Source organism: Gekko japonicus, unplaced genomic scaffold, assembly GCF_001447785.1.
Source record: "Gekko japonicus isolate JY-2015 unplaced genomic scaffold, Gekko_japonicus_V1.1 scaffold2368, whole genome shotgun sequence".
Lineage (NCBI taxonomy): Eukaryota > Metazoa > Chordata > Lepidosauria > Squamata > Gekkonidae > Gekko > Gekko japonicus.
The window spans coordinates 237378-250467 of NW_015169857.1; the positions used below are offsets into that span (position 1 = coordinate 237378).

Sequence of the window (13090 nt, forward strand, 5' to 3'; positions counted from 1 at the left end):
TAATAGGTCTAGAAGTAAACCCAATATAATTTTTTTCACACACACATTTTAATAGATACACAACCCAACTTGTATTACACGAACTGTAATGTTGTAGTTGCATCCTAAACCCGGGTAAGATTACTTCATCTGTTTGCCAAACTTGTTTACAGCAACTACAGTGTGAACATTTGAAATGTCCTGTTTTTTGTATGTTTTGAATGGGTGTAGTTTGATGATTGGTATGTATTAGGAGGTCCTTGAGATTTTTAGTTCTCCTGTATCCAATTTGAGGTTTCTCAGAACAACCTGGTATGTCACTGAGCACATGCCAGTGTTTGAGTACTATGCTTTTCATTCTAGGGGCTAAGGAGTTATATTCTATTGCCCCAAAAATATTACTTTTGTTGCCTGTTCTTGTCTTCTTATTTGATTTCAATAAATTTTCTCTGTTTATTTCAGTAGCCCTTAAAGCTGCACTATGCACGATAGTTTCTGGATAGCCCCTGTTTCTAAACTGTTGGCAAATTCTCCTACTCTCCTTTCTGTAATCTTCCTCCTTGGTAGAGTTCCTTTTGGCTCTAATCAGTTCACTGAAGGGTAAGCCATATTTTATATGGGACACATGATGTGATTTATAATGCAGAAAGCTATTTTTATCAGGAGATAGACACACAGAGAGAGACACACAGAGGAAAAGCCCAAGTGCACGGGAGAAGAGGGGTAATTAAACTTTACACTGGGAAATAGGGGTGAGGATAAAACAAACACTGTGGTGGCAGCTGCCACTGACACAGTGTTATTTTAATCTGCATAGCTGGGCTTTCTTTCTAAGACACTTGACTGGGGACTCCTGCCATAGAGGTTTCAAGGCAAGAGATGAATGGAGGTCATTCGCCATTGCCTGCCACTGCGTAGCAAACCTGGACTTCCTCGGTGGTCTCCCATCCAAGTACAAGCCAGGCCCAACACTGCTTAGTTTCCAAGATCTGATGAGATGGGGCTAGACTGGGCCATCCATGTCGGGACTACTAATGATAGGGCGTTTTAACCATCACTGACAACAGGTATTGACACCTGTCAGCAAGCTGCCAAGTTTCGTTTGGTTTCCTTTCCCATGCGCATTCCTTCTCCTGCGCTTAATTGCCGCTTCTGCTGCAACAGCTATCTTTCAAGGCCGCTGGAGGAGTCAATGAGGTTATTGCTTTTGCTTTGCTTTGGTTTTAGTAGAGATGAGCCGTGGGAAGCTCATACCTGTTTTGCTTTGGGTAGCAGTTGGTTCCCAAGCCTCATGGCGCACGTGGGAACCGTAGTAATTGGGTGTTGCCAATATGAATGTACTATAACCTTCCATGCGCATAGTTACCTGTCATTCCTAACAGTGTTCCTGTCCATGCATCTATAGCTTCAAATAAAGTAAAACCTTCCTGCAAGTGTGTACTTCATTGTCGCTGTGGGTCCTGACAACACCGTGTGTGACAGGTCTCCCTCACAAAGTGCAGACTACTGCACTGAGATGTACGAATTCCTTAAAGTTACCCGTAAACGTTGGCTGCGGTCAGACTGGCAGTTTGGCCCGATATAGCTGCGTTCCCCTGACGAATTAAAGCGGCAGGGTCACAGCACCACATCTGTCAGCCGTTCCTCAGTCATACTTAACCGTTGTATGATGAGTTGGAAACAGAGTAAATAGACACCACATAACTTGGTGTTTTTGGTTCCCCACACATTCATCATGCGTGGCTGGATGTCTGAATGTGTGGGAGTGCACGCAAAATGGATTGGCAATCTGAACCCGCAGATCTATTTTCACTTTTTTTTTTAGTGTCTGCCAATGATGCGCATATGTGCATGCAACCACCTGCATTTTTTAAAAATGACTGGGCAGCACGCTCCATGGCTGAGGCGGTGCAGTAATGTGGATGCATGTCCATGGGACAGCCACGCAGGTGACCCACAGTAGGATGTCCTGTCTCTTTGGTATGCCCCGTAATAGTTCAAAGCACAACAATTAGAGGCGGTGCCATATCGCTCCAAGCCGCCAGTCTGTCTGCAGCCATGGTTTATCTATAGCCAGGATCAAACGAGCAAGCTGTGGACCCCTTTCCCTCTGCTCTTACCCCACAGCCATTTACCTCCTCTCTTGTTTGACAGGATTTGAGGAGCAATGACATAACTTGCTTGTGGGGACCAGGAGCCACACTGCAAACACAGGTGCTCTTTCCTATCAAGTACGGATCCTATAGTGCTGACATCTCCTATTCCTGTCTCTTCCTGTAGGGTTGCCAAACTCCAGCTGGGACCTGTCGATCTCCCGGAATTACAACTGATCTTCAGATTACAGAGATCAATTTTCCCGGAGGAAATGGCTGCTTCAGAGGGTGGACTCTATGGCATTATCCCTCGCTGAGGTTCATCCCATATCTAAATCCCGCTCTCCACAGCTGGCAACCCTATCCTGCTGGGAATGCAGCTGTACTGGCTTAGCATAAAAAAAAGAGAGTTCCCAAACACTTAATCCATTTTTTTCAAGTTGATAACACAGCACACTGATTTCCAAACGCTGTTCTGGTAAACTGCCGGTAAGAGGACCGATAACGGTGGGCAAGCTTCTAAAAAAATACATCTTGGCTACCATTCGTGAAAGTGGGCCAGTGGGTGTGGTCTACACTGCAGTCTTCAAGTGAAGGATGATGATGTCACACGGAAACAGAGCTCAAAGAGAATGTCCAAATTGCCTAAGATGAGCCTGACCATTTCCAGATGAAAGACCAGTCATGCGCAGCAGCCACCGGAAGGTTCACGCTTCAAGGTGGGCAGTCTGCCCTTTATTCTTAAAAGCACAGGACAAACATTCACGTACCGATCCATTCTTTGGCTGCTTTATTAATTAAGCATTTTTTTAAAAGGAAAAAAAGGCTCTGTGGTTAGGGGAAAGGTTGCATGATGACATTAGGCAAATCGGTATATTCGGCTTTGCGTTTTAAGTTTTCGAAACCATTCTGTCCTAGACTTTGGCCCTTTCTTCACTCTCCTTTTAATCCATGCTCACCGTGGTGTCCTCCAATCAGTTTTGCACTAAAATTGAATTCAGCCTTCTTTTTAATCCAGTTTTCCCTCCCCCATTCTACACTAAAATCAAGTTCAGCCTTCTTTTTATTCCAGGAATTTCCCCTATTCCGCATTACATTCCCTCCCTTCAGTGGTCAGCCCGGTTTCAGCCTGCTGTTGCCCCGGGTTATTCGGATGCTGTTTCACCATGAACTAGAATTGCCTTGACCTGAACACAGAAAATTCGGAGTGGCAGGCAAATGCGGAAAGGACCTAGATTCTAAAGAGGAATGGGCGCATTGAGTCAGAATACAGAGAGTGCATTTACTGGGCAGATGCGCTGCTCTTATAAATGATCTGTATTTCTTCAGCTTCAGTGCACGGAGATACCAGTGGGGCCTGAAATGCTTGATCGACACTCTTTGCAAGCTGAGGACACAGACGTTGCCTTTAAACCCATTGCAGTAAAGCTGCCGAATATGCTGGTTGCTCGAACAATCCAAACGTATCGGTCACCCACTAAACAGAGCCTTTACACTAAGAATTTTAGAATTCTGATCATGGTAATCACTTGTCTCTTTTAGAAATACGGTAGATTTTTTACCTTTACAGTAAGAATTTTAGAATTCTGATCATGCTAATCACTTGTCTCTTTTAGAAATAGATTTTTTACGAAAACAAAACTGCAGCTGGACAGAAGAGAACACTTACAGAAGCTCAGCTGACGACTTTCACAAAATTCTGTGTATTGTGCTGAGTCCATCATTCGGGTTTGTCTTTCTGCTCTCTGGAAGAAACAACAACAACAACACGAGCTCGTTATCCAAATGCGATTCAAAATAAATGGAATCTACAGAAGTCTCATGATCACAGGTGACTCAAGACCACATGAACCTTTGCTGTCCAAGACAGTTCAATTTAAGGGGACTATTCTTTGCTGATGACATTCCCTCAAAATGGCTGAACTCATTTGGGCACCTTGCTCTTTCCCCAAGGAGCTCAAGGCGGCCCTTATTCCTCCCAGCATCGGCTGCATTAACAGGCACTATATTGTTCTTGAAACTGTCCATTAAGTCAGTCTAAGTCAACACTCTCTTGCTCAGTGCCCAATGCATCTTCAGCCTGTTCCTTTTGAATGTGAGCCATGGACTCACGGTGGCTCAGAGGTTAAGATGCTGAAGTGCAGGCTGTGGAAGGTCGGTAGTTCAGCAGTTCAAGACCCGAGTGCCGCGTGACGGAGTGAGCTCCCGTCTCGGACCCCAGCTCCTGCCAACCTAGCAGTTCGAAAGCAAGAAACTGCAAGTAGATAAACAGGGACCACTTCGGTGGGAAGGTAACAGAGTTCCGTGTGCCTCGGCGTTTAGTCATGCCAGCCACATGACCATGGAAACGTCTTTGGACAGCGCTGGCTCTTCGGCTTTGAAATGGAGATGAGCACCGCCCCCTAGAGTTGGGTTCGACTGGCTTTCGAGCAAGGGAAACCTTTACCTTTTTACATGGACCAGAGAGAAGCCTGCAACCCCCCACCGGGGTTTGTGTGCCCCACCCATCCTGCAGTAGCCTGGCCTCCGAGGGTGGGATGCTTGAGAGCTAACTGGCTGACAAAGCAATGGTGGGCCGAACAGCCCAAAGTAATCCTTGTTTTCCACATGCCCCCCAGGTACAAATGATGCTCCGGCTTATGGCTGCAGCCATAAGTCAGTACAAGATGACCGTTTTTTATAAAACCTTTTTAAAAACCTTTATATAACTCATTTCATTTTCATTGTTTATATGGCAGGGCAGACAACTTGGTACAACAGCCACATACCAAAATCCATCCTCTTTTGCGTGGCTTTGAACCCCTGTATTTTCTAAAGCTCCTTATTTGCTCTATTCTTATCATTTAGCACAGGGGGGAAAAACCATCCTTTTTGTTGTCTAAAATGGATGGCTGACTGGTGCACATTTGACTTTCAAAGACATCCTAGTGATTTAAAATGGACATTACTTCTAACCGGGTGTGTGTGAGCATATTCCCTGCTCGGTTCTGATTCCACAGTTCCATTATGACCGGGAACTCTGGTTGTCTTAGAGAAAGAAAAGGCAACACACAGTCCTGATTCGTGTGTACTCACACAAAAGTTTATTTTGTGGACATTCATGAATACATTTAGAAAATTAAATAAATGGTTTCCGTGAAAGAAAAAAAATATTTATTTATGTGCCTCTGAATAGAAATACAATGGAACAATGTTCCCCGGTCACATTAAATTCCTTTAACCGTACCCCTTTATGTGTCAAAGCAATGTGACGTTTCTCCGCACTCAATGGATTAGAGATTTGAAGGGGGTTTCTTTTTGTTTGTTTATATACTTACAAAATTTATATCCTTCCTTTCTGCTCTTACAAGGGCCGCTAAGGCGGCTAACGATTCAAAACATACACGATCCCCTGACCTGGATAGCCCAGGAAAGCCGGATCTCGTCAGATCTCAGATGCTAAGCAGGGTTGACTCTGGCAAGTCCTTGGATGGGAGACATCATGGGAATACGAGAGGTGGGAGGACAGGGGCAGGCTTTATTCAGCCACTTCTCTGAATATCCTCCAGGCCCCCTGTAGGGGTCAGTCACCAGAGGTCGCCATGACCAATGTTCCCTCTAAGCTGTGGAGTCCTGTGAGCAAAAATTCTGCTTTGTGAGCTCCTGGCATTAAAGCTCTGAGCCAGCGATTTGGCTGCTGCATAAGTTAGTTTGCTCTTGGAGCCGTCCGTCCTGAGCTGAGACAAAAATGTGTGAGCCGGAGGCTATAAAACTGTGAGCTAGCTCACACTAACTCAGCTTAGAGGGAACACTGGCCATGACTCCCAGGTGCACACACACACGCACACACATTGAAAAATACAATAAAATACAGTATAGAACCATTGAAATAAGCCCCCTCCCCAAACATACTTCATTAAGCCGCACTTAATAGTTCAACATAGACTTAAGAGCCTGCGCCCTGGAATCCATCACTGGCTGCCTGAACTGTGCCTGCACTTAATATATCATGGGGCCTGGACAGCAGTTTTATAACTACTGCTGACTGGGTACCCACTATGGTTAATATTAAAACTGTGTTCTTGCCGTCCTAATTGTAGCAATTGTATATGTAGCACCTTATATGTAGCACAGTATATATAAGCACCTTATAAATGTTTTAGGATTTTAGTCTGTTTTAACTTTTAACCTTTAATGGAAGCCGCCCTGAGCCAACCTCGGTGGGGAGGGCGGGGTATTGTAGCAGGAACTCCTTTGCATAATAGGCAACACAACCCCCCCAATGTAGCCAATCCTCCAAGAGCTTACAGAGCTCTTCTTACAGGGGCTACTGTAAACTCTTGGAGGATTGGATACATTAGGGGTGTGTCGCCTAATATGCAAAGGAGTTCCTGCTACAAAAAGAGCCCTGATAAACAAACAAATAAACCAAAAAAAACCAGGCCTTCAAATAGGAGCCACTTCCTACAACCAAACTGCGGTAAGGCCCTCTATACTATCACCAGGAGCCTGCAATGGTTTCTACTAACGGTCCGATAAGCCGGTTACCAACTCTGGCTATACTCTTTTGTGATCTTTCCACCATGGCCTACTAGGATTACTATGAAGAAGAGAAGAAGAGATTGGATTTATACCCCGCCCTTCATTACCCGAAGATGTCTCAGAGCGGCTTACAAACTCCTTTCCCTTCCCCTCCCCACAACAGACAGCCTGTGAGGTAGGCAGGGCTGAGAGAGCTCTGACAGGAACTGCCCTTTTTCAAGGACAGCTCTTATCAGAACTATCTAGTAAAACAGTAAATCACCGCGTACAATTAAACAGTATTTGTTGGGTTTTATATGCAATGTTTAGAATTCAATTATTAACAAAATTACAACAATAACACTACAATATGCGATATAAAGCTTAGCAGTACATACAGAGTAATACAGTACTAGTTACAGACAAACGACGGAGTTCTAGTACACTATCTAGTACACAGTCCATTAAAAAAATAGACATATTAGGATGGGCTCTAACCAAAAACAACTCTTGCTGAAACAGATCCTACCATACTTTCTTGACCTTTGTCTACGTTGAAGGAGAGGGGCCATTGTCTTTAACCCCCGGTTCACATTCTTTCGTTTGAAGGCTGGCAACCTTTCCTCCTCAGGAGTATCCAAACGCCACTCCCAACAATTATCACTCAAGGCAAGCTCTCAAGAACATTAAGATGTCAGCAAACGTTGATGAGCCTGTTCTGGAAGAGCTCTGATAGAAGAAGAGGAGGAGGAGGAAGAGGAGATTGGATTTATATGCCTCCCTTCACTTGGAGTCTCAGAGCGGCTTATAATCTCCTTCCCTTCCTCTCCCCACTACAGACACCCTGTGAGGTAGGTGGGGTTGAGAGAGCTCTTGAACATAAGAATATAAGAACATAAGAGAAGCCAATGTTAGATCAGGCCAATGGCCCATCCAGTCCAACACTCTGTCACACAGTGGCCAAAAATACCAGGTGCCTTCAGGAGATCCATCAGTGGGGCCAGGACACTAGAAGCCCTCCCACTGTGCCCCCCCAAGCACCAAGAATACAGAGCATCACTTGCCCCAGACTGAGAGTTCCTATCTATACCTTGTGGCTAATAGCCACTGATGGACCTCTGCTCCACATGTTTATCCAATTCCCCCTTGAAGCCATCCATGCCTGTAGCTGCCACCACCTTCTGTGGCAGTGAATTCCATGTGTTAATCACTCTTTGGGTGAAGAAGTTCTTGTGAACTGCTTTTGGAAAACAGCTCTGAGAGAACTTCTGACAGACCCAAGGTCACCCCAGCATCTACATGTGGAGGAGTGGGGAATCAAACCCGGTTCCCCCAGAGCTCGCACTCTTAACCACTACAACCAGACTGGCTTCTGCAGTCCTTCCCCAAGGCCGAGCACTTTCAAGAAATCCCTGGAACAGAAGTCCCATTTGCATGGACTCCACACTTGATACAGCAGGCCCATTGGTGGTGCACATATAGTTTGCCACAACGAATGTGTTAAGTACAGACGACTTCAAAAACCTACATACATTTTCCTTGGAACTCTGTGAGAGCTGGAGCAGCACTGCATATGTACACTGGTGTTTAAAGACTAGGTCTTAGATCCAATGATGCGCAAGTGAAAACATCAGTGGACTCAGTGCAGTTTTGCTTGCACGAGGTCTTGTGCAAGACTGAGCACTCTCACGGCCCGGAAATTGGTTGCAGAAGATCTTCTAAAAGCAGGAACACAAATAGCGATACAAGCCGCTCACTTATCACAAAGGCCGCTGCAGTCTTTTTTTTTCTTGCATTTCTGCCCAGGTGAAAATTTTTGCCCTGCTTCCAACTCATTGATAGGATCTACACTCCACGTCTCTGTGCTAGGAAGCATTACTGTGACACTGGGGGTACCTGCAACCAGGCATACCTGCTGTGTAAATGGTATAGGTATTCCCAAACAGTTGTTCTGAATATATAAATAGAGGATGCTGGACCGTGGGGAGAAAGCGAGGGAATGGCTGTGAAGCATTACAGGATGTAGCAGTAGAAAAGGGCAAGAGTCCAGCAGCACCTTAAAGACTAACAGAAGAAGAAGAGGAGGAGGAGGAGGAGGAGATTGGATTTATACCCCGCCCTTCACTACCCAAAGGTGTCTCAGAGCGGCTTACAAACTCCTTTCCCTTCCCCTCCCCACAACAGACACTCTGCGAGGTAGGTGGGACTGAGAGAGCTCTGACAGAAACTGCTCTTTTTCAAGAACACCTCTGAGAGAACTATGGCTTGCCCAAGGTCATCCAGCAGCTGCGAGTGGAGGAGTGGGGAATCAAACCCAGTTCTCCCAGATTAGAGTCCATACACTTAACCACTACACCAAACTGGCTCTATGTGGCAGGGGAGGAGCTTTCATGAGTCACTACTCACTTCTTCAGATACTTTAGTTTTGAAGGTACGACTGGACCCTTGCTCTTTTCTACCGATAGAGACAGGCTAACACAGGTCCCGGTCACACATGCCGGAAAACGAGGGGGGGAGGTGTGGTTATTTGCGCTGTTGCATTGTGACCCGCTATTATGTGGTCAGACGTGACGGTGGTGCACCGGGGTTTTGTTCGCCGGCACGTACTTCTAGAGCAATTCAACGAGGACGGCCAGAGGGAATAGGCGTGCGCAGGCGCGTTCACACGGATCGAGTTCGTCTGCTGCCTGTGGCAAACCATTTGCTAGTGGAGTTTGGCAGGTACTTTTTAACTGTGCATCTGCGGCCGGATGCCACGGGTTGGCCACGGGTGCACTATGGTTGCCAAATATTGCAGTGTGATCGCACCCTAAAAATCCACCCAGCATTCGTGGCTCTCCCGCGGCAAACTCTGCGTTGATTGGAGCCACAGCTACCCATCTTGATTTGTCATACAGGATGTAGTTCACCTGGCTGAATAATCTGCCAGTTTCTGGGCTCTTGCGAGGTTAAAGTTTGGGAAACTCTGCGACAAGGAATGATTTTGGGTGGAAGAGTAAAGTAGAAATCCTCTGGTGTCCTAGCTTCCTCTGGAGGCCCTTTCAAGTTGAGACTCCTATCCAGTTTTGGCAGGAACCGAGACATCCTTGTTACGGGGGAAGGATTCAGGACAATGTGGGTGTGTAAACCAGCTGCACAACATCAAAGTCTGCTGCGTCTTACATACTCCTTCAAGCTAATGGAAAGGACAGAAACCGAACAGTCTGCTTCATAATGCAAGGATAAGCAAGATAACAAAGAATCGCCTGTGAATCTGTGCTTTATGGACAGAGCTGCACTTTTATCACGACATCCATCAATCTGTCACAAGATGTTCTGTCGGCCTCGGCCAAAGTGTGTCTAATCTTTAAAGTGGATTATGTGCTTATGCCATCTCCCCCCCACCCCCGGTATTGGTTGCCATTTGAGTTGAAAGTGAATTTAAGAAGAACCAAGTCAGTTAAAATGTATAATGGAAGTGCTGAGATAAGGTTTAAGACAACTAGGGTTTTTTAATGGGATTTGCAACGCTACAGTGCCTCCTTTTGTGTTTCTGTTTATTAAAAGCAGATCTCGTCGAGATCAGCTAACTGGTAGGAACAGACGTGTGCCATACAGGTTGTGTACGCCCCTCAGCAGTCCGCATTTTGAAAGTGCATGCATGACCCCAGGATGTGGAGGTTCTAGAATTTTGAAAAGAAAATTCACCCTTCACTCAGAGTCTCAGAGTGGCTTACAATCTCCTTTCCCTTCCCTTCCCCACAACAGACACCCTGTGAAGTAGGCGGGGCTGAGAGGGCTCTTGCAAGGACTGCTCCTGAGAGAACAGCTGTGCCAGAGCTTGTGACTGACCCAAAGTCACACCATCAGCTGCATGTGGAGGGAGTGGGGAATCAAACCCGGTTCTCCTCGGTTAGAGTCTGCGCTCCTAACCCCTACACCGAACTGGCTCTCTCACCAAGCAGTTTCTGACATTTGCCTTGACTGGCATGTTTTCTTTCCTCGTACAGGAGCTGGAGGTGGCGTTTGTGCTCAGTCAACTGGGAGAATTCATAGCAGGGAAAGTGATCAGTATGAGCACCGATTTCCCTCTGTGTTGGCATTTGCCCATCTCTCGTAAATATGTCATAGAAGATATGTGATACTGTAGTTGTGTTTGCGAGACTCTTTATGTGGTTGGCGAATGCGTACCGCATATAAACGGCAACAGTAGAGAATCACAGCCCGAAGTTTCATATAGTAGAACGCCCAAAGCGCTGTCTATGCGCTAAGAACCAAGATTCCAAATGCTGTTTTGCATCCTTCTGCTTAGAGGGTCCGACTCCAACTTTAGACGCGCTTTATAATTATGAAGACTATTGACTGACTTGTTTACAGAACAGAATCATGCAGCACTTAAAACATTAAAAAAATGAAGTCTCGCAGTTTGAAAAGATACTTATGGTCCCGTTCGGATGAAGATTTACAAAACGACTCTGTAATCCGGAAAACTTTGTCAACTCTTACTCTACTGTTTTGGAACCTCTTTTCTCATATGTATATGGTTGTTCATTATTTATTGTGTTATAATACAGTATTGAATCATAGTGCATTTGGAATCTTGGTTCTCAGCACATATACAGAGCTTTGGGTTTTCTACTATATGATACCGCATATAAACAAGTTGTGTGGCTGGACTGGGCATGTTAAGACCATAAGAGAACCTAAGAGAAGCCCATGTTGGATCAGGCCACTGGCCCATCCAGTCCAACAATCTGTGTCACCACAGTGGCCAAAAGTACCAGGTGCCATCAGGAGGTCCACCAGTGGGGCCATAACTTCAGAAGCCCTCCCACTGTTGCCCCCCACAAGCACCAAGGATACCGAGCATCACTGGCCCAGACATAAGAACATAAGAGAAGCCATTCACGTTGCTTCATTTTTCTTATTAATACGAATAACAAAGTGGTGTCAGGTCACAGCCGCCTTATGGGGACCCCCTCATAGCGTTTCCAAGGCAAAAGAGGAACAGAGGTGATTTGCCACTGCCTTCCTCTGCACAGCACCCCTGGACTTATTGGGTGGTCTCCCATCCAAGGACTGAACCACGGCCAACCCTGCTTAGCTTCTCAGCTCTGACAAGCCTGGGCTAGTCCGGGCTATTCAAGCTGCTCCTGTATTTCTTATTGGCCAGTAAGTTCCACTTTATGCTTATGGTGATTTCCACACAGCAAAGAATTAACAGTGGGACGCTGTGATGAATACGTATGGAATTAAAAGCCAACGACACCTTCATGAACATTGCAGGCAGACCATGAGGAGTGATTCCATTAAGCAGCGGCTGGAGAAACACTGGTCAGGGATGCTCTAGGCCAGGGGTGTCGAACTCATTTGTTATGAGGGCCGGATCTGACATAAATAGGACGTTGTTGGGCCGGGCCACGTGTGTCATAAAATGTAATGCCAGGTAGCGGAGATATAAACTTTATAAAGGACACAAACACAAAGGGTTTTCTTAACTTAAAATAAAAACATGCATAAAACATGAGCCCTCTTGAAGTATTTTGTGTATTTAACCGCCTCTGATCACTGACACCTCTTGCTCTGAATGACTGCATCAAAATGTCTGTGCTGCTGCAATCTTGAGTGTGCTGTTCAGGTGTGTATCTGTACGCTGCAGACCTACGATGACACAGCAGCAGCAGAACTGGAAGAAAAAGCAGGAGATAGCCAGTTCCACTGCGGGCCTGACAAAAGCCCACTGGGGGGCCTGATCTGGCCCCGGGGCCACATGTTTGACACCCCTGCTATAAAGGAAACTGCAGGCCTTAATATGCAAAACCTGAGTATGCTCTAGGCTGATTTTGCATTGAGCAGGGGTTTGGACTAGATGACCTGTATGGCCCCTTCCAACTCTGGGATTCTATGATTCTAAGGCTAACTTGTGCTCAGAAGCTCGCTCACCTCTTCTAAGCTCTGGATTTGATTTCAGTCCGCTTTGGCATTTTACTTCCCACTTGCATAAAGAACATTATGCAACAAGGGCGAAGGATATCAGATGGAACCAAAGTCCTTTTTTTTGGTTAGGGTTGCCAGGTCTGGGTTGATAAATACCTGGAGACTTCGGGGGTGGATCTGGGAGAGGGTGGGGTTTGGGGAGGGGAGGGGCCTCAGCAGGGTACAATGCCACAGTCCACCCTTCAAAGCAGCTGTTTTCTCCAGTGGGGCTGAACTCTGTCAGCTGGAGATCAGTTGTAAAAGCGGGAGATCTCCAGGCCCCACCTGGGGGCTGGCAACCCTATTTTCAGTTCACACTGAGAAGCAGGCCTTGATCTGGTTTTCTTCTTCAGTTTCCCGTGCTGAAATAAAGATATGATGGAAATTGCTTTGGAATGTTAAATATATTACACTGTCACCTTATTGCAGGGCTGGCCAAACTGCGGCTCGGGAGCCACATGCGGCTCTTTCACACATATTGTGCGGCTCCCGGCAGGGCGGCTGGGGAAGCGAAGGGGAGGCATCCCACCCCGATCGGTCTTCCCTTCCCCAGCCAGTGTTCC

General features: G+C 46.2%; 1 protein-coding gene across 1 annotated transcript in view; it reads right to left on the reverse strand.

The window, feature by feature from the left end:
* Nucleotides 1-13090, reverse strand: part of LOC107115646 (transcription initiation protein SPT3 homolog) — a 109537-nt gene that overhangs the window by 94489 nt on the left and 1958 nt on the right. Inside the window, exon 2 of the mRNA XM_015417392.1 lies at nt 3742-3817. Within this exon, the coding sequence (XP_015272878.1) occupies nt 3742-3817 (76 nt within the window). The remainder of the gene's footprint in view (nt 1-3741; nt 3818-13090) is intronic.